The 27,738-nt window shown below is 47.0% G+C and overlaps 1 protein-coding gene across 1 annotated transcript; it reads left to right on the top strand.

The window, feature by feature from the left end:
• The first annotated feature begins 1,335 nt into the window (after window positions 1-1,335).
• On the top strand, window positions 1,336-25,549 carry LOC138246849 (adenosine receptor A1-like). Its single transcript, XM_069201605.1, has 2 exons — window positions 1,336-1,742; window positions 24,946-25,549. Exons 1-2 carry the CDS (start codon window positions 1,336-1,338, stop codon window positions 25,547-25,549), a joined length of 1,011 nt encoding a protein of 336 aa, XP_069057706.1.
• The last annotated feature ends 2,189 nt before the right edge of the window (window positions 25,550-27,738 follow it).

Consider the following 27,738-nt stretch of genomic DNA (forward strand, 5'->3'; position numbering starts at 1 on the left):
CTGTTATGTTTCTGACTCCAGCTGTAACTATGTCACCAATGAATATGATAAAATAATTCTGCAGTATAGAGTTCTGTGTGTCGATCAGTTTATTAGAGGTCTGCTTGTGACTGAGATGAAGAAACTGTGATGTTGCGGCGCAGATGTGGCCGGGGAAGGGGGGTGGTGGAGCTGGATGTGTGTGTGTGGTTTTGTTTCCTGCCATTTATGCTCCAGATGTTTCGAGTGTGTGCTGTGGAGTTTGCACAGCTGCTGCCCGTGCTCCAGAGGTCCCGTGTGTTCCGGAAGGATGCACCCCTGCTACCCAGACTGAGCCGCTGAGACTCACTAAACTATTTTCACTTTACAACACCAGTAAGGGTTGGTTTTGCTTGTGCTTGTTGTGTTGGCAATTGACTGCAGGAAATTGTGGCGAATTTGATTACAAACCGAAATGCTGCTTTCTGATTCAGTAATTAGTGTCCATTTATTATTACGGATGAAAGGCGGAGTCGGCTGGGCCTGGTTCTATCCCAAGACCTGCTGGTAACTGACGGGGGTGGGGGGGCGTGTTGGGGCCAGCTCCATCAGCTTAAGGATCCAAACCCGGCAACAGGTGCATTCACCCACTGAGCTATCTTACTGAGACTGGAGTTTATGCCACAAAAGGCTCACACACGTGTCAGCGTTGGGTGCATTAACTCACTGAGCTATAAAACGAGGGATGAATTTTGGACGTGTAGGCTATACGGGCATCAACCCTGGCAGGTGCATTAACCCACTGAGCTGTCCCTCTAGAACTGGAACCTGTGGCTTGCAGTTTATAGAGAGTTTTCTGCTACAGGCATATCAAGCATTCCTTCGCCACGCTCCTAAAAGTAGACTCTGGGATTGTCCATCTGGTATACCGCACCGGGCTGGTGGTTTGGTACCTTCGATGATTTACTGGGGGGTTTTAGGGAGCAGGCAATGTCCATCGAAATCGCACCTGGTCACTATTCAGGGGCCCTTAGGGGCCGGCCACGGAGAGCAAAGAATGACTAAATCTGGAGAAATTTAAAATAACTTTTCCGGGCCCTTCCGTTACTTTACATTGTTCATTTCATCTATAAACGTGGACCGCGCTGCTCTTTGTCTGGTGTAATTGGGGGGGGGGGGGGGGGGGGGGGGGGGGTGGAGGGGGGGTGGAGGTGTGGGTGGGGGGGTAGCACACTGTATCTTTCCATCAGGGGTGGGGTGGTCCAGGCCCTAGTGATGCCAGGAACACCTGCCTGGAGCGGAGCAGAGCTCGTCCAATCTACCTCTGTCAAATATTGATTCAAGACGTGGCCTTTTCTTCGCTCCTGGACGCCACAGATGCAGCAGCCTCACCAAGCTACCTCCCGAGGCCACCACACTGCTGGACCGGACAGCGATGGCGAGAATGTTGGCCAACCAGTCTTCCGCACCATCATCCTGGTGGCCGGGTTGACCTTGGCGGTGGCCATGGCTCTCTGCAACTCCTTGACCTTGGCTGTGGTCTGCAAGAGGTCACGCCGGCGCCGCTCAGGAACTGCTGTGGCCATGATGTCCATGGGGGTGGCGGATGGCATGCTGTGCTTGTGGTCGGTGCCCATGCTGGTCTTCCTGGAGCGGGATGTAGTGCTGCCCTACTCGCTGTGCCTGGCACTCACCTGCTCTACCCTGGGCTGGGCCATTGTCTCGTCCTTCCACCACATCCTCATTGCGGTTCAACGCTGGCGCATTGTTGCTTTCCCCACCAGGTACGTCATCAGCCGTGCAATGTGGCAAGCGCCTTGCTCCCACCAGGTACATCTTTGCATCAGTGCACCACTTGTGCAATGTTGTTGCATTCACGCAACTATTTAAGCCATCAACACCCATAGTACATCACCAGCTTACTCCCACCATGTATATCCTCATGGATCACTGGTGTATCATCATTGCATGTCCAAGAGGTGTGTCCTCATCACTGCGTACCACTGTGGCACTGTTGCCTGCCTGTCCAGGAACCTAATCATCTCTTTGCATAGCTTGTTCCTTGATAGCCATCTCCATTAGATATGTTATCACTTCAGGTAGGTACATCAGCGTGTATTCCCACCAGATGCATCCCTGCATCCGTGCACCACTTGTGCCATGATGTTGCATTTCCCCAACTATTTAAGACTTCAACACTCATAGTACATCACCAGCGTACTCCCACCAGGTATGTCCTAATGGCCATGGACCACTGGTGTATCATCATTGCAGGTCCAAGCGTTGTGTCCACATCATGGCATACCTTTGTGGGACTCTCGCCTTCCTATCCAGAAACCTAATCATCACATAGTTGGTACCTAGGTACCCATCCCCACAAGATTTATTACTTCAGCTACTAACATCAGTATTCCCACCAGATACATCTTACATCTGTGCATCGCTCGTGCCACGTTGTGGCATTCCCCCAACTCGTTAAGTCATCAGCACCCCTTGTATGTGACCACCTTGCTCCCACCAGGTATATCCTCATGGCCATGAACTGCTGGTGTATCATCATTACATGTCCACCAAGTATATCCCCATCACTGTGTACCACCGCAGCACTGTCGCTTTCCTGTCCAAGAGCGTCAACCTCATTGGGTACAGCTGGTATCTAGGTAGCCATCCTGACTTTGTACATTATCACGGCAGCTAGAGTGTCAATTCTATGCCCACCAGGTACATCCTCGCTAATCATTGAATGTCACATTGTCACAACTGGTACATTAGAAATACCCCATGTGCTCTTCGTCGTCTCCACCAGGTGTACCCTCAACACCGCCGAGGCACCTTTCTTGACCTCGTGAGGTATGTCCTTGACCCTCCTGGTGCAATATCACCTTTTGCATCTGTTCTCATGACCACAAGTCCTTGGTGCTTCGTGACTTTACTCACCGGGTCACTGGTGCTTTGCTCACATGATTCCCCTTCATCGCGATGACCCACTGACACGTCATCATATTCTACGTCAGGAATGTCTTCAGGCCACGCACCACTGGGACATCGTCACCCTGTCACCATCCTCACCTTTTTAACCAGGTACATCTGCTTGACTCTACAGTGAATACGGGTAGGAACATAAATTCGACCAGGGCATTAACCAATTACCACCTCAGACAACTAACCCAGTTAGACTGTTCTTAGAGGAAAGTCTGTGCGCAGCAAAGGTCAGGGCTACAGTCTGGGCTGAGAATAGCTACTGTAATGGCTTGTGTATGGGGGCACTCAAAAAAGACATATAAAAACTTCAATTTCTGCCAAATGCAGCAGCCATGGCAGTGACTGCCACTGACACAGACAGCATATCACACCCAGGCTTCTAAACCTCCCTGGCTGTCGGCCCAGAACAGGGTGTTGTTTAAAAAACGTCAACTTGACTCATATAATAATGTATGAAGAGGCAACACAATATCTCAAAAACACGGGACACAAATGTATAAGCTGAATAGAATTTTAAGATCTAAAGACACAATACTCCTGAATCAAACAAAAAGAATAAGGAAAAAAGCAAAAGACCAAAATATTTACCTGCGCAGATATCTTAGCCACAATATCAGCCTGCACAAACAGCACCTTCACAAACCTGCACAGATATTAGCTCCACAATATCACTCTACGCAAGATACAACTCCACACCATCAACCTACACGAATGGCAACTCCATAAACCTGCCCAAATGGGACTTCAAAATATTGACCTGCACATATATTGGCTTCAAAATATTGATCTGCACATGCATTATTTCCACAATATTGACCTGCACTAATAGCATCTCCACAAACCTGCACAAACATTGGTTCTACAATATCGACACGCACAGATATCGACTCCACAAATATTGACTCCATAAAATCAACCTGCACAGATATTGACTCCACAATATCAACCTGCACATACATGGTTAGTTAAATAGGTGTAGACCTATGAATATATATATATACACAAATGTAAATGTATATATATATATATATATATATATATATATATATATATATATATATATATATGTATACTTCCCTATGTACTTGGCAATATGATGGCCCATACTTTGGAGTGGGTATACGTGTAGCTTGACATTTCTGTCCTCGTGACGAACAGCATGGGAACTCAATCAAATCTCAGGAGGTGTCCAAGCCTACTTCTATTCAGGAAAGAATTATAAAGCCATCGATTCCCAATAGATTAGGAAAAAATGTATGAGAGCGCTTGGATGCCTTACGGTTTGGTTTAGTGCTGTATAAATCTCTCTTGCCTAGTGACCAGGCACTGCCAGGCACTGTTGTCATATTCCATAGGTGCATCCTTATGTCTGCAAAACTGGCACTTTGCTACCATCAGCACCAGTTACTTCCTCCTCGTTGTGCATATCGGACGCGTTATCTCGTTCTGCAATAGGAAGAACTTTAGGATGTAAACAATTAGTGCATAGCCACCTTAACGACCAATTATGTTTTCATCATTATGTATAATTGGAGCATCATCTACTTTCCTTGGTGTGTGCACAATTAGTGCAGGCTCGTCGTCACCACCAGTTATGTCTTCATCAGGGTGCATCGTTGAGGCATCCTTCCTTTCTATAAAGAAGGTCCTTGAGATTTGCACAATTAGTGCATGGTCACCTTCATCACCAGATATGTCCTCCTAATTGTGCACAGATTGTAAAGTGAAACTGACCACAGGAAAAACATGGCAAAGGTGCACCACGTATTCTGAATTTTAATTTTGAATTTAAAAGCGCATAAAAGCAAAATGCATCAAAGCGCTGTCACCAACAAAGCTCCAGAGTGGAAGGGCATCTAACCCCAGCAATGAAGTTGCAGAAGTAGCCAGGATCTCACCCAGGGCATTACAGTTGTGAAAATAACCAGGTTTTAGCTGCCCTCAAACCATCGGATAAGAATTCAGTCTCCTAATAACTTCCGGGTGAGACCTACTATATTGCCCATCTAAGAGCACTTTATAACCTAATTGTTAATAATACATTTACTTCGTAACTCCAGACCCATTCGTTTTTCGCGATGATTCATTGTTAGATTACAGGAGCTGCACGATTTTACAACCGTTAGTTTTAACTTCACCTTATCGTAAAAGTGCACGCATTCCTCAATTAGTAACTCAAAGCTGTATTTTAAAATGCGGTACAGAAAAGGACACCCAATTGCTTTATGTCACCGAGCTCACGTTACTCCCGCTCTGGACTCCCATTTAACAACCAGGTGTATTCCGGGAGTTGTAGTCTCGGACCACATGAACTGCACTGGAGTACTTGATTAAATAAATTTGTAAACGACATCCGCAAGGCTGAACAGGGTTTTGTTGCGGGGATGGCACCAGCTGGCTACCACAATCAAACAAGCCTGCCGAATCAAAAGGGAAAGCGAGGGTTGCGCCTCGTTTTATTGTGACACATTACTAATGGATTAACCATGTGATGCATAATTCCGTTCCAAACTGCCCTCAACCGAAATGCACTAATCCTTGTTGGGTTCCGGAGTAGTGTGTTTCTCGCCGAAAAGCGCTTCGACGCCTTTTCAGGAGTAGTAAGCAGTGCTTAAATTGAGCCGGTGGTTTTCGGTGCGGGCACTGGCACTTATTTTTGAGGGCCGCCACTTATTTTTCTGCACCAAGCGAGCAAAAGATGTACATGGGAAAGGCGGGGGAAGAGAAAAACGAAAAAGTGTCACAAAGGGAGAAAGCTCCAAGAGTGAGCTGAAGGGCAGGGAGTGGCTGTAAATGGATTAATGAAGCCCGAGATGGCTTCAGGATTATGCTGCCACAGTATTTCCTGCTCCCACATTTAATTGCTGCAGCCGCGTGTATCAGAGGAAAGCTTTGTGCACCGGCACGGTTTTTATTTACAAATTAAGCACTGGTAATAAAGCGCTATATAAATACAATTACAATAACTTTGGCGGCGTTGAGTAACGCCGTTAGGGGCGGGCAGTATCTGTTAACGCTCATTGAATTACCCCCATTAACTTTTAATCATTCAATAACGGTTTTTTTTCCCGCACAAAACGATTGCCGGCCACTCACTCACGCACCGGTGCCCGTGTCTGCCTGGGGTGAATCAATGTGCACATGAAACACCGAACCGCAGCCTGGTTTCCGGCGGTTGTAATATTAAAAGGCAAAATCTATCAATGACTCACTGTAATTTGTCAATTACTGACCGCAGTTTAATGTTATTGCACAAAACATCTGGCCCGCGCCATGATCCCGTGCTGCACAAAAGGGGTCTGCGCGTTTCTATTGGCGTCTTCCGCAAACATTAAATCACATTATCTCCTCGTTAGTGTATGTTTACAGACAACAAAGCTCCAAAACACAGGGCACTAATTGCCTCTGGGTGTTTCCGAGCTCTCCTGTCAGCAAAACATGCACCAGCGCTGAGATATTAAGGCCCGTATTTATACCTTTTGACGCTAAACTGCGCTAACGCAAAGTTTTGCGCCGGCTAACGCCATTCTGAAGCGCCATGCGGGCGCCGTATTTATTGAATGGCGTTAGCCGGTGCAAGCAGACCGGTGCTGCCTGGTGTGCGTGGAAAAAAACCACGTACACCAGGCAGCGCCGGCGTTGGGAAAAATGGCGCTAGGGCGTCTTAAAAATGGTGCAAGTCAGGTTGACGCAAAAAATCGCCTCCACCCGATTTGCGCCATTTTTAACGACGCCCAGACGCCATTTACATGACTCCTGTCTTAGTAAAGACAGGAGTAATGCCCCCTTGCCCAATGGCCATGCCCAGGGGACTTATGTCCCCTGGGCATGGTCATTGGGCATTGAGGCATGTAGGGGGGCACAAATCAGGCCCCCCTATGCCAAAAAAAAAAAAAACCTAAAAAAAAATTATACTTACCTGAACTTACCTGAATGTCCCTGGGGTGGGTCCCTCCATCCTTGGGTGTCCTCCTGGGGTGGGCAAGGGTGGCAGGGGGGGTCCCTGGAGCCCACAGCTCCCTTAACGCCTGCCCTGACCCAGGCGCTAAAATCCGGCGCAAATGCGGGGTTTTTTGCCCCGCCCACTCCCAGGTGTGATTTTTGCCCGGGAGTATAAATACGACGCATTTGCGTCGCAGTCATTTTTTTAGACGGGAACGCCTACCTTGCATCTCATTAACGCAAGGAAGGCGTTCACGCAAAAAAATGACGCTCTTTCCTCATACTTTGGCGCTAGATGCGTCTAACGCCAAAGTATAAATATGGCGTTAGTTTTGCGCCGAATTTGCGTCGAAAAAAACGACGCTAATTCGGCGCAAACGGAGTATAAATATGCCCCTAAGAGTTAATGGGGCATTTTTTACCCTGTTTGTGCCGTTTGTGCGTCATTTTTTTACACAAAAACGGCACAAGCGTAATTCCATATCTATATTTTGACACTAGACCCATCTAGCGTCAAAATATTGGCGTTATCGTAATTTTTGGGATGCGTGAACCCACTTTGCATCCTGTCCAAAAATGACTCTAAGCCCGTAGTACCATATTTATCCCCCCTGAAAAAATTGTGCACTGGTGGGAGGCAGGCTTAAATAATGGCGCTAAGCCTGCTTAGCGCCATTATTTAATGCCTGGGTCAGACCAGACGTTAAGGTGCTTGTGGACCCATTTCCATGGCCAAACAACATGGAATGGGCCCAAAGGTGCCCACCCCAAGCTCCAGGAACACCCCCACCCTCACCAGAGGGACACCAGAGGACGGGGACCCCATCCTGGGTAAGTATAGGTAAGTATTATGTTAAGTTATTGGCTGTGCCTTTGGGGTCCCTTAAATGGGCCCCTGCATGGCACTGGGTCAAATGGCCATGCCCAGGGAACATGGGGTGGTGGGCATGACTCCTGTACTTACTAATTCAGGAGTCATTTTTGGGTGCCATTGTATCAAGTAATGATGTTAGGCTGGTTAACGCCATATATATTGGTGTTAACCAGCCTAGCGTCATTTCTGGCATCCGAACGCCATTTCCTCCTACCGCCACCCCCCCGTTTGCACAGTTTTGCATCAAAAAGTATAAATATGGGCCAATGTGTGTGATCAGTGCTCCGAAAAGAAGACCCTTGTTGACTGGCGCAGCGTAACACACAAATTGACGCAGTGGTATAGCCGTTGGTAAAAATAACACTCTTCCTTGTGCACTGAAGAGTGTTAGTATTTTCTCCACCATTCACACAACTGAAAACTCATGTTCTAGCAGCCTTAATAGACCGAGTGGACTGAGACCCTGAAGGTTACAGTGAAAAATTATTTACTCTGCAGTGGCAATGAGCACCTGACTTGCTGAAGGAAACAAACCCTTACAGATGCACCAACATGCCCTACATCAGCAATAGGTGTCGAAAACATGTGGCTAGCGCATCACTGTTTAGCTTATGGTTCTAGAATACTGTGGCCCAGTGCTTAATTTGGGAAAAAAAAGTATGTGTGGGGCCCTTCCCGGAAGACCACTGCAGCTTGCACCACCCATTGCCCCTGCCAGCGCTGCCACTGACACCACCAACACAACTACTCACCATTGCACTCTGTTAGTGTGAGAATTTGCACCATTTCCAGGCTACCCAAAGCTATAATAATGGCATGAGCAGCAGGCATTATTCATTATAGATGCATATTGACTTAATAAACACAATAGTTGTACTTATCTCAAAATTAGACCGACAGTGCCACCATGTGGTGGACTATCCCTAGAGCCAGCACTGACAATTAAGTGCTGAGCACTGGAAACCACTGGCTCAAATTAAGCACTGCTGTGGCCTGTACAGTGTACGTAAAACATGCTTTGCCCTAAATATCATTGCCAAAATTGGATCCACATTGAAGATAATTATAGAAAATGTATATCCATTGGAGCAATATTTTTGTAAATTACATTTCGGCCACAATATTAATGTCAGGTGATATTTTTGTTACTGATATTCTAATGTACAACCCTGCTGAAGGTGGAAACACTTACATATACATTACAGGTACATGCAATACAGATCCGTAATAAGACATTAAGGGGGTTATTACAACTTTGGAGGAGGTGTTAATCCGTCCCAAAAGTGACGGTAAAGTGACGGATATACCACCAGCCGTATTACGAGTCCATTATATCCTATGGAACTCGTAATACGGCTGGTGGTATATCCGTCACTTTACCGTCACTTTTGGGATGGATTAACACCTCCTCCAAAGTTGTAATAACCCCCTAAATGTAGCCCGGAAATAAGGAAGACACAGCAGTCCTGATGAAGACTCAAAAAAATCTGTTTCTGGGATGACAATTGAAACGCATTACATTGTAAATCCCCAGGAGGGACCTGACTATATCAAGCAGGACTGGAATTAAATCCAGTGAACCTTCTTTAAGGGAAAGTTTCTCCAGAAAGAGCTGGCTGAGGTAGAGCAGAAGTGAAAAACCTTTCAGAAGAATAAAAAGTTACAGAATTGACATCAATTTAATATCCACTTGTGATAAAAAGAGGGCCCTGCCAGACTATATTTGTAGATGCTGCAATACTTTTTAAAAACTTAAAACAATTCACCTATCCAAAATGGTGGTTTGTAATAAGTGATTTTTTGCTATAACAATAAATGGCAGTAAATCTTTGACCGATTGGGTGATTTAATGCCATAACCTGACAGAAACCCAACATCAGCAAAGTGGTCCTTTTGCATATTGTCAAAAATACATAATCAAAGACTAACATAGGCTCTAGAATGAGAATAAATGATTCAGCCTTGCACTATGTTAATAAAAACACGTAATTACCTGCTAAAAAGAGGAGTAGGGGAAATTTTCAGTGAAAGTCAAAAAGACATGCTTGAGTAGTTACAACACCACTCGGACCCTATTAATGAGTGTATGCTTCCAGCGCTGAAAAAGGTCTGCACCATGTGCGGGGTTAAGTGCTGAGAGATGTCTGCATGGCAAACATAAATTTGTGTATGTCACTATATTGGTGATACCCATGGGCATGCATTGGGGATAGTCAGTAGTGGCAGCTACTACCCCTTTAGTAATGATGACACTGCCCTGGGTCTCAGGGTTCAAGAAGTCAGTGACAGGGTGAGAAAATAACTGGAATGTGGGGCCTGGTTTGATTTCTGCAAACCCCTCTCTATACAGTGCTTATTTGTCATAGTATAAGTGTGTAATCCCAAAGGTTTGCTCAAAATTCAGCGATCGTTGCTACTGAATGTTGAGTACAAAGGATGTCTTGTCTTTATTCCAACAATGCTTCTTTTATTCACCACCAGGCACCGTTGGCCCCTTTATCTCACTCTTGCAGGTTCTCTCTCTCTCTCTTGCTCTCTCTCTCTCTCTCTAGCTCTCTACCCCTTTTTCTCCCTTCCCCTCTTTCTCCCTTCGCCTTTCTGTCTCTCTCTGTCTCTTTTTCTTTCTTTTCGAGAGAACAACAATGGTAAACAAAATTGTTATGACAAGTGAACAGGGGTACATAAGGATGATTTGGGTGAGTTCTTTAAGACATGCTAAAGTATGTTGAAAAACAAGTCTCGAGATCCAAAGTTTTTCTTAAGAGCACTTGGGCCCTCCTTCTCTGTCACCTGCTGTTTCTCATCCCTACCCTGCATTGTTTCCCACCACCTACATCCTCCATGTTGCTCCACCCACACTTTACAAAACACTGATAATTTTTTTTTATATTTTCTGATACAAGTTGGATTGGCAACTAAAACGAAAGCAAAGAGGGTGCATCATTTTTTAATGCATGCATATTGTGTGTCTACTAACAAAATGATATCGCTGGCCAAAATGTTGCCCTTTAGTTTCTTATTTATCAATGCAGTATACCATGGCTAAAACACAATGACAACACCAACAAGTCTCAAAGAATAGACCTATTGGCTTTGTCAATGCTTGTTTAATCAGCTTCTCAAACATTGAGTATTGTTCGCTAAGTTGGAATTGAGAAGTAATTTTCTGTAAAATACCTTCAAAGCCACAGCCTCCTCTTTGGACACCGATGCAGACATGTTCTTAATGCTGTTAGTATGTGACCCAAGTAATTCAACCTCTTTTGGCCAAACTTGCACTTTCCCACCCTAAGTGTGTGGCCATTCCACTGCAGTTTTCTAGTACTTGTCTCATGATCTTATCATGTTCTTCTTGAACCTGCAAAAAAAAATAACATCTTGGTATATGTTTATTCCATATATCTTTTGTAGTATCTTTTCTATTATTCTTTGAAAAACCAAGGCCGCCAAGATGAGATCAAAAGACAATTGGAAGAACAAATGGGGTTAAACCCCCCATCAAGTCGTCTCACCTGGTGGTTTGAGGTCCAGTATGTAGAATATGTTTGCACTACCCCATGGACATATTTTCTCTGAAGTTCCAAAGACAAAGTTTATCCACCACTAAGAATTTGTTGAGTTTCACTAGATCCACACATAGCCTATTAACTCCTACTTGTTTTCGAGTAACGACCATGGGAGTTAATCATTCTGTTGCCCCTCTCTTTTCAGTGATGTCTCCTGAGATGAGTCTCTTAAATGGTTTTGTTATTTCATATCTGGTGAACAAAGCCTTTCAACCAAACTAATTTGTTACTGAAAACTTCCAGAAAGTCTCCTTCATAGTTAACCTCACACGTTTCTGTTTGTATAATGGCTTCGACTCCTGCCATCTCTTTCAAGAGAATAGATTGTTTTGAGGTGGAATTCATAAAAAAAAAAATCTAATTTCTCTGGTGCAACCAACCAATTTGTGCAGTGCCCCTTCACTGATACATAAACCTTTCACATCATGTATCTTCCTTTGTACTCTATGCACCCTATAAAGTAGCCAAGACATTTTTTGGATTATCCTTCTTATTCTACAGGTCTACTGTCTGATTTAAACAGTTTAACCTTCTCTCTGATGAACCTTTCAAAGAATACTTTGGATGCTTTGGTTAGTTTAGGCCTATGAATAAATAGCATGTTTACTTCATGTCTTCCTATTCTTATTGTTTCAATGGGTCTAATTGCATGACCCTAAACATCTAAACATATTTGTTAAGATTGATCTTTCACTTCACTAACTCTTTTTTACCATTTATGTGACTTGCACACTAGTGCAAAATGGCCCTTTTGCCATAAAGATGTCTAGGCCAGGCAGGCCATTCATTCTTTATGATTGGCTAAATCTTAATTTTCACATCTTCAACATCTCATGTTCGACTTACTTAATTTCTGGGCCTTTGTTTTAAAACTTGCACACTCTCTTTACTCATGATCTATTTTTTTTATATCTCCCACACATCAGACTCTCTTCCATTTTTTACAATCATTTTTTACAATCTTTAATACCTTTATGAGATTAGGTTCATCTTTAAGTCATAATTCATTTCTTACCTTATAAACATTACAACCCAACATAAATCGATCTGTAATAGGAGTGTGCAAAACTTGTGTAATTTGCTGTGGCATGGTTATATGTCATTAAAGCAAATTTACACAAAATTACCTGTAAATATGCAAAATGCAATCCATCATTTCATGCTGTTTAAGTATAAAATGCGGTCTTACAATAATGGTTAGTGTGAAAATGTATTTAAACAAAAGCACAGCGAGCGATAGCTGCTCACGTTCTGTTGTTCATTTCATGGTAAATTTTTAGTTTGAATGGCAGAAAATTAAGTGAAATGGCCTAATGGCATGATTTCTGGAATTTTGCGTAACAATTGTAATATACAATTCCTGAAATTACATGAATTAAAATTTTGCCTAAGCCCAATCTTTAATCCTGTCTCTTTGGTTTTCCCTAAACTTGTTATTCATTCCCAACATCCTGAAGGCTGTTTCATACTGTTATATAGCCTCTCCTCCCTTCTGGCTCTCTTGCAAAAATGAATTGTCTCCAAGATTGCACAAACCTTTGGATAAAAGAGTATATTTATTTATTTCCACATATCTCAAACCCATTTAGAACATTTATCTCTTTGGTCAAAAGTTCAGATAAATGGTCATAAGCTTCCTGTCCCATGGGCCTATGAAATGTATTAGGAATGAAGTCTTTCTTCCTGCACTAAAGTTCATTACAAAAACACATGGCATGTACAAGTTTCCTTGCACCAAGGCCAACTCTCCGGGAGAGCACTTTCTCCTTCAGGTTACTTATCCCCTATCTTGTCACCAGTTGTAGAGTCTTGAAATATCAGGGTAATCTACAAAGTCCTTAAAATTCACTGTGGGGTTCTCCCAAGTTGATTTTAATTTTAAAATTCAACAAGATATGCCACTGACATAAAAGAGAAAACACAACAACAGTAGCAAATATTGAGAACAAAGCCCTTGGTGTCGAATGTGATAAGTGACTGCAACACTTTGGCCCTCATTACAACCCTGGCGGTTGGTGATAAAGCAGCGGTAATACCGCCAACAGGCCGGCGGTAAAAAAAATGGAATCATGACCACAGCGGAAACCGCCAACACAGACAGCCACTTTAACACTCCAACCGCCACGGCAGTAGCAACAAACACCGCGGCGGTAACCGCCAACAGCCAGGCGAAAGACAATGTACCACCCACTGCATTACAACACACCTATCCGCCACCTTTTCCAGGGCAGTACCAACGCCATCAAAAGCACGGCGGAAACAGTACTCTGAAGGTAATTGACTCACCTCTCGACACTCAAGGACGAATCACGACGCCATGAAGCCCGAGCTGCACTTCCTCCCAATGCTGGTGTACCTTCTCATACACCAGGAACACGAACGCCGGCGAAGACGACCACGGTGAGTACTGCACCTAGCACACAAGGGAGGCGGGAGGAAAAAGAGAGTGACACACGCAACATGCAACACCCCCACCCCCAACACCATACACACAAACAGATGCAACAACATTACATCCCGTAACCCTCAGGAATAACGCCCGGACAAAAGGAATGGAATAAAATGAGTGTAATAGTACAGTTTTAGAACAATACGTACTAAAATCAATAAACAGTATGTACAATATTTACAATATATACAAAAGGAGGGACAATGCCCACTCCAAAATGTCAGTGGCCCACTGGGCCAAAACACATAGGCCAAGGCCACACTTGACTCCTGCCTCAATACTGAGAGAACACTGCAGGGACATCAGGTCGAAAAAACACAGGCACCTCAGGGGGATGGGGAATAGGGGGGCATCCCAGCCGGAAGATGGTACAATGCCACTGGCCTGGAGGGGGCTCCATGCCCACTGCTTGGTCCTGGGGAGTGCAAAGCCACAGTCTCTCTAGTGGGTGGGTTGTCCACTGCTTGGTCCTGGGGAGTGCAAAGCCACAGTCTCTCTAGTGGGTTGGTTGCCCACTGCTTGGTCCTAGGGAGTACAAAGCCACAGTCTCTCTAGTTGGTGGGTTGCCCACTGCTTGGTCCTAGGGAGTGCAAAGCCACAGTCTCTCAAGTGGATGTTTACTTCCACTGGTTCTGAAGGGGGCTTGCTGCCCAGTGTGCTTCATCCTGCCAAGGAGGGGGTGAGTGGATGCCTTCTTCCACCGGCTCTGGAGGGGGCTTTGTGCCCAGTGTGCTTCATCTTGCCAAGGAGGGAGTGAGTGGATGTCTTCTTCCACCGGTTCTTGAGGGGGCCTGGTGCCCAGTGTGCTTCATCCAGGATGGGGCAAGGTCACAGTCTCTCACCTGTGTGTCACACTGACAGGTGTTGCAGGGGCCAGGACGCACTGCAGCCCATATAGTAACCACTACACACTGCACGCAGGTGGTGACGACTGCTCAGTGGATACCAGTTGTGTTGCAGGTGGCAGTGCTGGCAGTGGTGGTGGTAGCCTCCAGGCCTTCACCTGTAGCCTTGGATGGCTGCTCACTGGGGCTGCTGCTCCTGGCAATGGTGCTGGTGGCCGCGGTGCAGAAGGCAGTGCTGGCCGTGGTGCAGGTGGCGGTGCTGGCAGTGGTGGTGGTAGCCTCCAGGCCTTCACCTGCAGCCTCGGACGGCTGCCCACTGGGGCTGCTGCTGCTGGCAGTGCTGCTGCTGGCGGCGGTGCCTATGGCGGTGCTCGACGCGTGCAGGTGGTGGTGCTGGCCTTGGTGCAGGTGGCGGTGCTGCTAGTGGTGGTGGTAGCCCCCAGGCCTTCACCTGCAGCCTCGGATGGCTGAAGTGCCATGGGTGGCGTTGTGCACCCCTTCATGCCTTTGGCAGATGGTGGTGCCTCCTTGCTTTTGCCAGCTGGTGTCTTGTTCTTGCCCTTGCTGGCTGGTGTCCCCTTCTTGCCCTTGCAAGGTGGCGGACCCTTCTTGGCCTTGGCAGGTGGTGCTGGCACACTGGCTGGGCTGACGGGTGACTCCTTGGAGCCTCTCACACCTGCAGTTGCTGCAGAAACCACAGTGGCCATTGACTGGGTGGCTGAGGTGCTGGGGTGGGTTCTGGCCACCCTGGCCCAAGGTGAAGGACGGAGGAAGGGGGCAGAGGGTAGGGAATAGGTTAATGTTGGCAAGGAAAAGCTTCTTAGGGACACTGGGGCGGGAAGAGGGTGAAGGTTTGGGAGTGGAGGAAGAGGGAGTGGTTGTAGGAGGTGTCTGTCTGCTGTGTTTGGGTGCAGGTGCATGGGTTGGATGCTGTTGTGAGGTGGATGGCTGTCGGGTGTCTGTGTGCTTACGTTTGTGTCCTTTGGGAGGAGGGGTCACAGACACAGTGGGAGAGGACACAGGAGACATGTGCCTGCATGTGGGGGTGGTGACTGCCAGTGAGGGGCATTGTAGTGATAGGCGTGCTGGTGATGGAGGTAGTGGATGAGGATGTAGTGCATGCAGGTGTGAGTGGAGATGCTACTGGGAGGGAGGTGGACGATGAGGAGGAGGGGGACACAATGGAGGCAGTGGATGTTGGTGTGTCTGCATCTGGATGGTGCTTGTGTGAGTGCTTGTTTGCCGGAGCCACTTCTGTGTGTTGATTTGGGTGATTGCTGGTCTAAAGGTGTGCTTGGGATAGACTGGGATTGAGGGGATTGGGACTGGGTAGAGGAAGTTGGAGGGGGGAGGCTGGTGACAGGGACAATGGCTGCCATCAGTGCGTTGGCCAGAGCCTGGAATGCTCTCTGTTGGGCCGCCACGCCACAGTGAATGCCCCTCCAGGTATGCAAATGCCCTGCTACACCCTGGATGGTATTCAGTATGGTTGACTGTCCAACAGAGAGGGATCTCAGGAGGTCAATAGCCTCCTCAGTGAGGGCAGCAGGGCTGACTGGGGCAGGGCCTGAGGTGCCTGGGGTGAAGGAGATGCCCACCCTTCTGGGTGAGCGGGCACAGGAAACTCACTGAGGGGCTGCTGGGAGGGCGATGCTGGTACGGGGGTGGCAGATGTACCTGTAGTTGGGGAGGACACAGAGGTGTCCGCCACCCCCAGGTAGCTGCCATCGGAGGAGGTGTCGCTGTCGGTAGTGTCTCCTCCTGTCTCTGTCGTGGTGCGCCCCTCGCCCTCCGTCCCACTGGTGTCCTCACCGTCGGTGGATTCAGCCTCCAGGACCATGTGGGATGCAGCTCCCTCCATCGCCGGTGCCTCTGCTCCTCCACCAGCCCATGGGGTACAATGCCTTACGCCATTAGCTGCACACCTGAAACCCACAGGACTCTGCCCGGTAGTAGATGCCCACTAACATTATTGGGGTTGGAGTGCATCTGAGCTTGCACATCATTGAACATACCCTGCCATGTTCGCCCTGGCCTAGGGGAACCCACAGCCCACAACCCCCACCCAGGTAATACCTTAACGCGTGCAAAGTCATGATTCAGAATCTGTACTCCACCCCTTGTGGCTGCTGTGATGCCTTCAAGCGCCCATCCAACTCCGGATAGGCCACCGCCAGGAATGCGGAACATCAGGGGGGTCAGGGTACGATGGGCACCCCTTACTCGTTGGAAGGCCAGCCCCAGCTGGGCCTCCCCCGTCTTCCTTGCCCAGCCGCATAGGTCCTCCCACCGTTTACGGCAGTGGGTGCCCCGCCTGTCTAAGACCCCCAGGGTCCGCACATCCTTGGCGATGGCACGCCAAATACCCTTTTTCTGATAGGCGCTGACCTGCAGAAAAAAAACAGCAGAAAAGGTATTAGTCATACCGTCCAGATATTATACTCAGGCCCAACATATCCCCCCAATCCCCTTACGCACATACATTGCCCACCATACATGCAGCACTCTGCCCAGGACCCCTCAGACCCCCCTCACACGAGGCTTACACACACAGCAATCCATACATTCATGGCCCACGCATCATGCTCACAGTGTACTCACCTGTTTGTCTGGAGGACCATAGAGTAAAGGGTACTGGGGTAGGACCCCATCCACCAGTCTCTCCAACTCCTCCGAAGTGAAGACAGGGGCCCTTTCCGCAGACACTCGAGCCATTGTCGCTTCCAGACACAGGTCACAGCAGCACTTGCAGTGTAGGTCCTCTCCTGTTGAAGGTCATGTAGCAAGTGAGTGAACAGATAGGAAATGGCGGTCACGTCCGCGGCAGTGCGTACCATTACCTGGAAGACATAGGGCCCAATGATAACCAATGCAGTGTTGAGCGGCTGTCGTCAAACTCCGACCGCAACAGTGCACAACGCCAGCGGAATTACCTCATTTCCACTTGGCCTGCCTCACAGGTCAGGCAGCTGCCATTTCAAGGGGGCACAGGCCATGGCACCTAACTGTGTCACAGCAGACATTGGCACATCAACTGACTTACAACGTCACATACTATTTCTGTAAAGCAAAAATTGCATGTTAATTTTGACATATGTGTGAATATGACCTTCTGCTCACCGTTTTTCACCCTAGAGTTCAACCGCTGAGGATGAATATGAGATGGAGACATCCCTCCATGTACAGACCCCTGGTGGACCTGGCGACAATGGAGGACAGGCACATAATCCTGACCTACAGACTTGATAGGGCCACAATCCAAGAACTGTGTGCCCAATTGGAGCCAGACCAGATTTCAGCTATCCGCCACCCCACAGGTATCCCCCCTCTAGTGCAGGTACTGTCAGTGCTCCATTTCCTGACAAGTGGTTCCTTCCAAGCGACAGTGGCAATGGCATCAGGGATGTCACAGCCTATGTTCCGAAACGTGCTGACCAGAGTATTGTCTGCCCTGCTGAAACACATGCACAGCTACATCATATTCCCCCAGGTTTAGGATTTGGCCACAGTGAAGGCTGACTTTTATGCACTGGGACATATCCCCAGCATCATTGGTGCCATTGATGGTACACATATTGCATTTGCCCCCTCCCCCCCCGGAGAAATGAACAAGTGTTCAGAAATAGGAAAAGCTTTCATTCTCTGAATGTGCAGATGGTGTGTTTGGCGGACCAGTACATCTCCCATGTCAATGCCAAATATCCTGGCTCTGTGCATGATGCCTTTATCTTGAGGAACAGCAGCATCCCATATGTAATGTCTCAACTCCAGAGGCACCGAGTGTGGCTAACAGGTGAGCCCATGGTCCACACCCAGTTGATGTAGGTATACGGATGTGGGTTTGGCCTAAAGGGTGAGTGTGTGGCTAACAGGTATCCCTTGAATTTTTGCAGGTGACTCTGGTTACCCCAACCTCTCATGGCTACTGACCGCAGTGAGGAATGCCAGGACCAGGGCAGAAAAACGTTACAATGAGGCACATGGGCAAACACAGAGAATCATTGAGTGAACCTTTGGCCTCCTGAAGGCCAGATTCCGGTGCCTCCATCTGACAGGTGAATCCCTGTACTACTCACCCAGGAATGTGTGCCAGATATTCCTTGCATGTTGAATGTTGCACAACCTGGCCTTGAGATGCCAGGTGCCTTTTCTGCAGAAGGCTGAGTCTGGAGATGGTCATGTGGCAGCGGTGGAGCCTGTGGACAGTGATGAAGAGGAGGCAGAGGAAAAAGATGTGGACAACAGAACTACACTAATTCAACAGTACTTCCAGTGACACACAGGTAAGACACTGTAACCTCACCTTCCATTGCATTTTTGTGTTTGACATTGAACATGGCAGCCCTATTTCTATGGCCACCTACTGTACCCTTTGGCATCTCTATTTTCAGATCTCTGTGCCCCACTCTGGCTCCTGGTGTGTTTACTGCTGCCCACTACAGGTCATACCACGTAAATATTACAGTACATTGGAATTGCAATGTTTACAGTTTGTGAAACTAATACATTTGACAAACAATTGCCAGACTCCATATTTGGTTTTGTTCCAAGGGTGTTAATTTCTGTGATAATAAGTGTAGGGGGTATTGCAATTGGCTGGGTTGCTGATGGAGGAAAGTCCAGGGTAGAGTCCAGTCTATTTGTATCACAGGTGCATTGTCAAAGGGGGCATAGGAAGAGGAGCTATGGCAGTTCAAGGTGGACAGGGTGACAGAGTGGGACAGAAGGGTGACAATCAGGAGAGTCTTATTTCCTGGCGGGGTCTTGGCAATGTTCTCTGGCTTCTGCCTGGATCGCAGGGACCGTTTGCGGGGTGGTTCTCCTTCTGCAGGGGGTGGGGTGCTGGTGGTCTGTTGGTCCTGTGGCAGGGGCCTCCTGTCCACTAGCGTCGGTGGAGGTGGAGGGCTGTTCTTCGGTTTGGCTAGTGTGAATGGCCCGTTGGTGTGCCACTGCCTCCCTCATGGTGTCGGCCACGTCAGCCAGCACCCCTGCAATGGTGACCATGGTGGTGTGGATGTCCCTCAGGTCCTTCCTGATCCCCAGGTACTGTCCCTCCTGCAGCCGCTGGGTCTCTTGCAGGTTGGCCAGTAGCTGGCCCATGGTCTGCTGGGAATGGTGGTATGCACCCAGGATGTTGGTGAGTGCCTCGTGGAGAGTGGGTTCCCTGGGCCTGTCCTTCCCCTGTCACACAGCAGTCCTCCCAGCTTCCCTGTTGTCCGGTGCCTCTGTCCCCTGAACCGTGTGCCAACTGCCACTGACCCCAGGTCCCTGATCGTCCTGTGTTAATGGGGTTGCCTGGGGTCCCTGTAGTGGTCGACACACTGCTGATTGACGTGTCCTGGGGACAGAAGGATGGGCCCGCTGGGTGAGTGCTGTGGTGGTATTTCCTGAGGAGGGGGGGCTCTGTGGTGGGTTGGGACTGTGCCTGGGTCACCGACTGTCCAGAGGTCCTTGGTGGGCCAGGTTGGTCATCATGATCCAGGCGTGCAGAGCTGCTCTCATCACTGTGGGCCTCTTCGGGGGGGACTGGATGTTGCTGGCACCTCCTCTCCGGTGACGTTGAGTGGGGGTCCTGTGGGGATGTAAATGCAGTGTTATTGTATCTGCGTGTGCCATATTGTGCATGGATATGTTTCCCTCTATGGTTGTTATTAGCAAGGCAACTTTGACTTGTGTGAGTTGTGCTTGGTTTGGATAAGTGATTGTCAGTAGTGTGCATGCTGTGGTGATGGGTGTCCATGCAGGTCTGTGATGGGGGTCCATGCATTGGTGTTGCATGCAGGGCTTGGTATTGGGATGGGTGGGTTGTGATGGTGGGGTATATGTGAGGTGGTGGGGTGATGGGGGTGAGGGTAGGGGTTGTTGTTTGTGATGGCATGTAGGTAGGGTGGGGGATAAAGTAGCAAAGATTTGACTTACCCAAGTCCAGTTCTCCTTCTACTCCTGCCAGGCCCTCACGATGCATGATCGCCAAGACTTGCTCCTCCCATGTTGTTAGTTGTGGGGGAGGAGGTGGGGGTCCACCGCCAGTCCTCTGTACTGCTATCTAGTGCCGTGCTACCACGGAACGTACCTGCCTCCGTAGGTCGTTACACCTCTTCCTGCTGTCATTCCTTGTTCTTGGGTGCTGTCCCACGGTGTTGACCCTGTCCATGACTCTCCACCATAGCTCCATCTTCCTTGCAATAGGTGTCTGCTGCACTTGTGATCCGAATAGCTGTGGCTCTACCCGGATGATTTCCTCCACCATGACCCTTAGCTCCTCCTCTGAGAACCTGTGGTGTTTTTGTGATACCATGGGTGTAGTGTGAGTGGTATGTGTGTGGGTGTGTGGGGTGATGTGTTGGGGTGTGTGCTGTGAGGTGCGTGGATGGTGTATGGGTGATGGTGTTTTGTGGCTCAGATTCAGTGGGTGCTCCTGGCTTGTGTCTCTCTCACTTGCCCAAATCTTTGGGTCGTAAAGGGTTGTGGGTAGTGTGTGTGTGCGTTTTATATTGGTGTGGGTGTGTGTGGGCGTGGTGTGTATATGTGTGTCAGGTATGTGTATTTTGAATTGTCCAATGTGGTGTTGTTTTGTTAGTGTGTGTGTATTTTGAGCACAGCGGTGTGTACCGCCAATGGTTTACCCCGGTTGAATGCCCGCCGTGGTGATTCGTGGGTCATGATGCTGTGACGTATTTCTGCTGGCGTAACGGTGTGGGTTTTGGTACTGCCATTTTATCACTGACCTTTGGGCTGGCGGACTTGTGTGGGTGTCTGTCTAGTGGCTGATTTCTATGTGTGGGTCATAATACGGGTCGCGGTATACCGCCACGGTCACGGTATGTTGGCGGCAGTCAGCATGGCGGTAAGCGGCACTTACCACCAATGTTGTAATGAGGGCCTTTGTTATCTGATACTGTCCCTGGCAGTATTTTTTGCACTTTGCAATGATTTTGAATTTATTCAAGTGGAACATATGGTGAGATTAATTGAAGATGGATCACTTGTTTCTATCACGAATTGTAGCCCACATCTGCAGCCTTTGCTGAGACCTTTAAGATGAAAAAAGAGCCTTAGTAAGATTTTACCTTCTCATGAACTACAACACTACATATGCGTGAATAACGAGGCCATCCACTGAGCTGTAAATCACACGCCTTTAGTCCTCTCTATGTACCTGTGATCTCTAGCATTTTAAACTAAGCTCTCATTACATTCGGATTCTAGCGATTACGTCACACTGATGCAGAGTCCTCGGGGAGCAAGAAAGGTTCTGTCCTAAATCATGCAGAATGCACAACCTGACCCCTGGAAGAAAGCTGTACTGCAGGATGCCATAACACATGTGAGTTGTAGATCACAGACATCTTCAATGCCTGAGCCTTCATGTCCTTAAAGACAAAAGTCTTCCATCAAAATCTCACAATAACACCTGAGCCCTGATTTTTATCCTCTATTCTAAGCCAAAAATATTATCCTCCTAAGTAATGCTTGTGATTTTTGATTAACTTAGGGAGGGGTTACTACGATCGGTGGTGTCTGGCAATTTACGTTTTCCTTCTCTAATACACACCATCCAATTTCTATTGCTACAAGATGTAGTTTGGAAAGCGAAAAATGAAAGGGACGAAATATCAGAAATAAATTGACTGTTAAGTTACCCAGTTTCCTTCAAACGAGCAGTATTTTGTTTTCTTAATGGGCCAGGATCAAATCAACTGAAAAAGATAATGTTTAATACACCTCCACCTGCCACTGGCCCAACTCAGCAATGTCTCTTCCAAATTTTATAGTTGGCTGGTACTACCTCATGTAATAAAAGAATGTGGTCCTTGGATAGCCATGTTTCAGTTAATCACAGTAGATCAGGGGAATAGAAGGGAAATTGGATGGGAGCTGAAGTGTAATCTTAAGGATTTTGGGGGGCCAAGGGCAAAACATACTTTAGAGGCCCTGTTCAGGACAGCTTCAAGCCCCATGATGCCAACCAACATTGAATAATACTTAAAGGTTGAGACTGAGAAATAGAAAGATGGGAGATAGAGAGAAACTTCACTTTCCCAGGGCCCCTTTGGAAGGTGGGGGCTCTGGGCAATTGCCCACTTTGCCCATGCCTTAAAACATCTCTGGGAAGCTGGGTGCCTGAACCGCACAAAGATCTCAAGCTATGTGACACTGAAGTGCCTTCGGCTTGACTGATAGCTGAAAAGAGGACACTTTATGTAGTTGTATTGAGTGATCAAAGTTCTCACATTTAAGCAGCAGATAATCTCACATTTATTATCCCTCTGGGTGAAAACAGGGACAAGAAAATACAAAGCGATACATTTTTTATTACCAAAACAACCGTCACCTCCACCAGAACCAACAGTATCAAATTAGCACCATCACTATCACCAACATCACAAAACTAATTTCACCATCTCCAGTTTCACCAGTACAAATACCACCATCATCAGTACCAACACCACCAATATCTCTGCTAATTCCACCAACTCTACAAACACCACCAATACCTCCACCTCCACCACCACCACTATACCATCTATACTACCACCACTAGTATCACCACAAACACAACCACCGGTACTAGCACGACTATCAGTTCCACTGGTAGCACCAGAACCACCCAAATCACCACTTATTCCACCAATGGCACTGTTACTATCAATAATACCACCACAAATATCATACCGCTACTAATACCACACCACCATAATAAGAATTCACCACCAACAACAACAGCCCATAATAAACCCACACTACCAACATTCCCATAACTAAGCACTGGCAAGTTCAATTGATCTGGCTTTAGTGTGCTGTTATATGGGTACATTGTTTTTGCATAACTATTTATTTACATTGTCACATTTAACCTGACCTGTTGCCGCTGCCAATGCTTGTTTTTTGTCTGGTGGCTGTGTCAGCAAACAACCATGCTGGGGAAAGAAGGGATGCAAAAGTCACGCAGCAGGTGGCAGCAGGAAGGTGGTGTGGCTAAAATGGGCACAATGGGTGCTTTATGCCAGTCTCCCAAGCATCAGTCCCATTGTTAGGAACTTCACCAGACACGCAGCAAGCCTGTCAAGTTGTGTAGCCATGGCAATGCCTCAGTGGAAGGAAGACTGGAAACTGAACAATAATAGGCAGTGTCACATTTAGAAATTAAAGGTAAACAAAAAAGCTGTGTGGCAAAGAATGATCTTTGGCATGAAGAGGGGAAACAGGTCCCCTAACTAAGAAGATGTCTCCCTAGATGACACAGGACATAAGGGCCCAGATCTCAAATAAAATCTGAGCTTCACACTCTCAGATTGCCATCCTATTTTTGGAGTAAATTTCTGGCTTTTGGAAATTCAATGAGGTATCTGGGTGTGTTCCTGGGAAGCTGTGATAATCACATATTTCCAGGAATAAACCACAAATACCTTTATGAATTCTATGTAAAACCAGGAAGAAACATATTCGCAAGTGTAATTGTACACTGTATCAATCTACATAGTCTTCATCCCAACACTGTAACGTAGGGTAATTGCACCTTTTTCTTTCTTCTCCCCATGGAGAAAATCCTTACCCTAAACCTGCACCAACAATGGGGGTCTTCCCTCCCCATTCTAAGCCTGGCCACAAATGTACTAACACTTTTGAAAGAGAAAGGTGTGCACCCTAAATATGGACACCAGAATACCGATGGGACACAATATCAAGGACAAAATATTGAAAATTAAATATCAACAGGTAAAGAAAGGGTAGCTTTTTCCATACCTAACTTCACATATATGTACCTTTTTTGTACATACATCTCTAAGGTATGTAAAGTGGAGTTAAGTTTAGTAAGTCTATACTTTCCTATATGCCCCTCGATTTTGATATTCTTCCCTCAATTACTCTTGTACAAGGATATTCCGGGGGGTCGATATTCAATAGTCCAACCAAAGAGCAGATACCTCACATTGACCATGGTGGGGATAGGCTAAACAAAGGTTTCTGAGTATTCACAAACATGCTTGCATGTGGGAGTGCACAAACTTCCACGGAATTCTCATCCTGAAACACACATATCCCCCGTTCCTGGGAGGTTTACTCTACAAAAAATATAACTAAATGTTTTGCAATTATAAACTGACATTTGAGAATACCCAAAACTGCTTATGCTCCATGCTCACCTTAGTTAAACTTAAATGCACAAATTACTTTGAGACTTGGGCCCCAAACTCTCAATATGTATACTGATACAGCGATAGCTGATTTATTATGGCAGTATGCCATGGAGCTCCCTGTTATTAAACCACAAAAAGTAGAAAGTTGAGTTCTAACTTTACCCAACTTATTTCTCTCTTTCTGCAGGCACAAAGACTCCCAGCTCTGCCTCAGCCTGCAGATAGCAGTCTGCTGGGTTGCTGGTGGTCTTGTCTCCTGGCTTCCAGCCCTGGTCTGGGGGTCCCAGCACATCTGCCACTTACCATCACCAGCTTCCTCCTGTATCGTCCTATGTGCCTACCAGAATGTGCTCAGCATGGACTACTTGGTCTACATTGTCTTTGACGGCTGTGTGCTGGTCCCCTTTCTGACCATTGCTGCGCTCTATGCCCTGGTCTTCGGAAAACTGCGGAAGCAACAGAGGCACCACCCACGGCACACCAGCTACTACCGCCGTCAGCAGAATATAAACCGCAGTCTTGCCGGGCTTGTGGTCATTTATGCTCTCAGCCGGCTTCCCTTCAACGTGGTGGCTATGTTGCGCCTCTACTGTCCTGGCTGCTGGTTTCCTCCTTGGCTGGTGCCCACCTCCCTCATGCTAGCCACATTCTCTGCTGCTTCCAACCCCTTCATGTACTACTTCCGGAGCTCTGCGGGGTACGGCAACCTGTGTCAAGTCCTCTTCCCCAATCGTGTGGGGGTCATCAACACCGTAGATAAGCCTGACATGGCACAACAGAGGGTCAGTTAAGGCTGGAGCAGAAAGACTAGGACAGACAACTGCAGACTACAGCTCAAACCAATCAGGAACTAGCGATGAGGGAAAGGGTCCGCCCATCACCTAAGACAATGACAGGATAAAATTATCATCTCGCGGTACCATGGAAAGGGGGGATCACAGCGAATAAGTGCAAGTAGTGTGAACCAGCCCAAAGCAGCACCAGTATTTCATTTTAGAGAATGATATGAAGGGATTCAACACTTTCCACTGTCTCTCCGAATAGATTAGGCGTTCACTATGTCTTGCATAGCCCAATCATAAATAGACCACACAACTCAAAACAATGGGTACCCATGCCTGATTACTGCCCACAGACAGTTCAAAATGTCTGCTCTTATGCAAGCACCCTGGATTCCCTCTGTTTCACCCAACACTAGCCTCCACTATTTTCCACACCAAATTCAAGACACCGACTCTCTCTTAGACAGTTAACAGTTGTTTCTGCCCACTCACCCTTGGCTCATGCACCACTCATTCATCATCCATGCCCCTACCATGTGGGATCATAGGCATTACAATGGATCCTTTACGCTTGTTTCTCTGCACCTTGTCAGCAATATCTCCTTTTACCTTCTTATACCACGTCTACAACCACAAAACATGTCCAATCTGGAGTTTTCAGCCATTCAGCAGCATTCTCATCATTGGGTGGTCCTTTGTTCTCTCTTGCTAACCTCTTCAAAAACTGAGATCATAGGTGCCCCAGTGTCCTCTGCCCAAACCAATCTGCCCACAGAACTTTCTGTCATGGGAATGTCAGTGTTGAAGTTTGTGAGAAGATAGATCTTCCTAAGACTCTTTATTCATCTGAAGGGTCTGACAGGCTCTGAGATATTTCCTTCAGACTTTAGAACTTGGAAATAAATAGCATCTCACATTTTTAATGAGACAGTTTTGATGCCATACCTTACTTTAGCACCAGGTTGATGAGCTGTGAAGACGTGTCCAGATTTGAAGTAGTCGGTTAGGTGACGGATATCCCGTCCACTGTATTACGATTCCATTATATCCTATGGAGATTGTAATACTGTGGAAGGAGTATCCGTCACGTTTGTGATGGAGTAGTCCATCCACCAAGATTGTAATGAAGCCCTTAGTTCATTTTCATAGCAAACCTTTTAGGAGGAGTGATGGTAGAGGATGGTGGTTGGTGGGGATGCACAGACGAAAGTAGAAGGTAGATATGCTGAGGGAGAATGGGAGGGCTTCAGTAGGAAGTGTGAGGAACTTCCTATTATTTTGTGTGAATCAATACTGTAAGCGTGGATGCCTTGATTTCAGTGATTAGATATGGGAGGGAGTTGAATGGCAAATCATCTTTGCAGGAACCTTTTGTCTTGGCTGAATCCATGTCTCCTTGGCACATCATGATGGCCTAGGTCTTCTCCTGCATGTATACCCATCCATGTTCATCTTTTATCGATCTTTTTGTTTTATTTCATCCCCCAAGGATGGCGTACACATTGTACTTTGTGGAATCTGGGTTTTTATTTTAATTTAAAGGAGGAGTTTGCCTGGGGATTACCCAAAGGTAAAGGGGAAGTGTGATGATAGCCCCTCAGCGTTTGACACAGTATCTCAAAAATAAGCTTTCACACGAGTTTTATAATTTGCATGTCTTTCTTTAGCATTGCAATGAAATGCACCACAACACCATCCATTGGCCTAAGGCCACAATATTGTGATCTTCCTCTGAAAGAAACTCATGAACTGTGTGATCTCCTGGCCTTCTGTTCTTTTGAATGGACCATGTCCAGTCTCTGCCATGTCCTACGTGCAGAATTTCTTGTTGACAACATGGACCCCTGATCACTAATGTGGCACAGCATGCAGGGAAATCTCAAGAATCCAGTTATGGCAATCAATAAGAATTTGCCAATTACAATCAGTCCAAGAAAGTCAACAACTGCGTCTTACCAGATACGTTCTAGCAGCAAATAAATCACCAGGAGCTTGGCGCAGATTGATTGGTCAGACTTTGACATACATGACAGGAGCCAAGGACATCCACCATCAACTCTTCCAGGAAAGGGAACCATGCCTTCCATTTCATAAGACACTGTGTTGCCACAATGAACCTCATAGGTCATGTCTATGACCTTGTTTCACAATAACCTTTGAATGATCAGACAGGTTCCTTTCCAATGACTCATGTGCTT

The sequence above is a fragment of the Pleurodeles waltl genome, chromosome 7 (assembly GCF_031143425.1).
Source record: "Pleurodeles waltl isolate 20211129_DDA chromosome 7, aPleWal1.hap1.20221129, whole genome shotgun sequence".
Lineage (NCBI taxonomy): Eukaryota > Metazoa > Chordata > Amphibia > Caudata > Salamandridae > Pleurodeles > Pleurodeles waltl.

Coding starts and splice junctions, on each gene's coding strand:
- LOC138246849 (XM_069201605.1), top strand. CDS start 1,336: ATGCAGCAGCCTCACCAAGCTACCTCCCGAGGCCACCACACTGCTGGA. Junction 1,743..24,945: donor ATTGTTGCTTTCCCCACCAG/GTACGTCATCAG, acceptor CTCTTTCTGCAG/GCACAAAGACTCCCAGCTCT.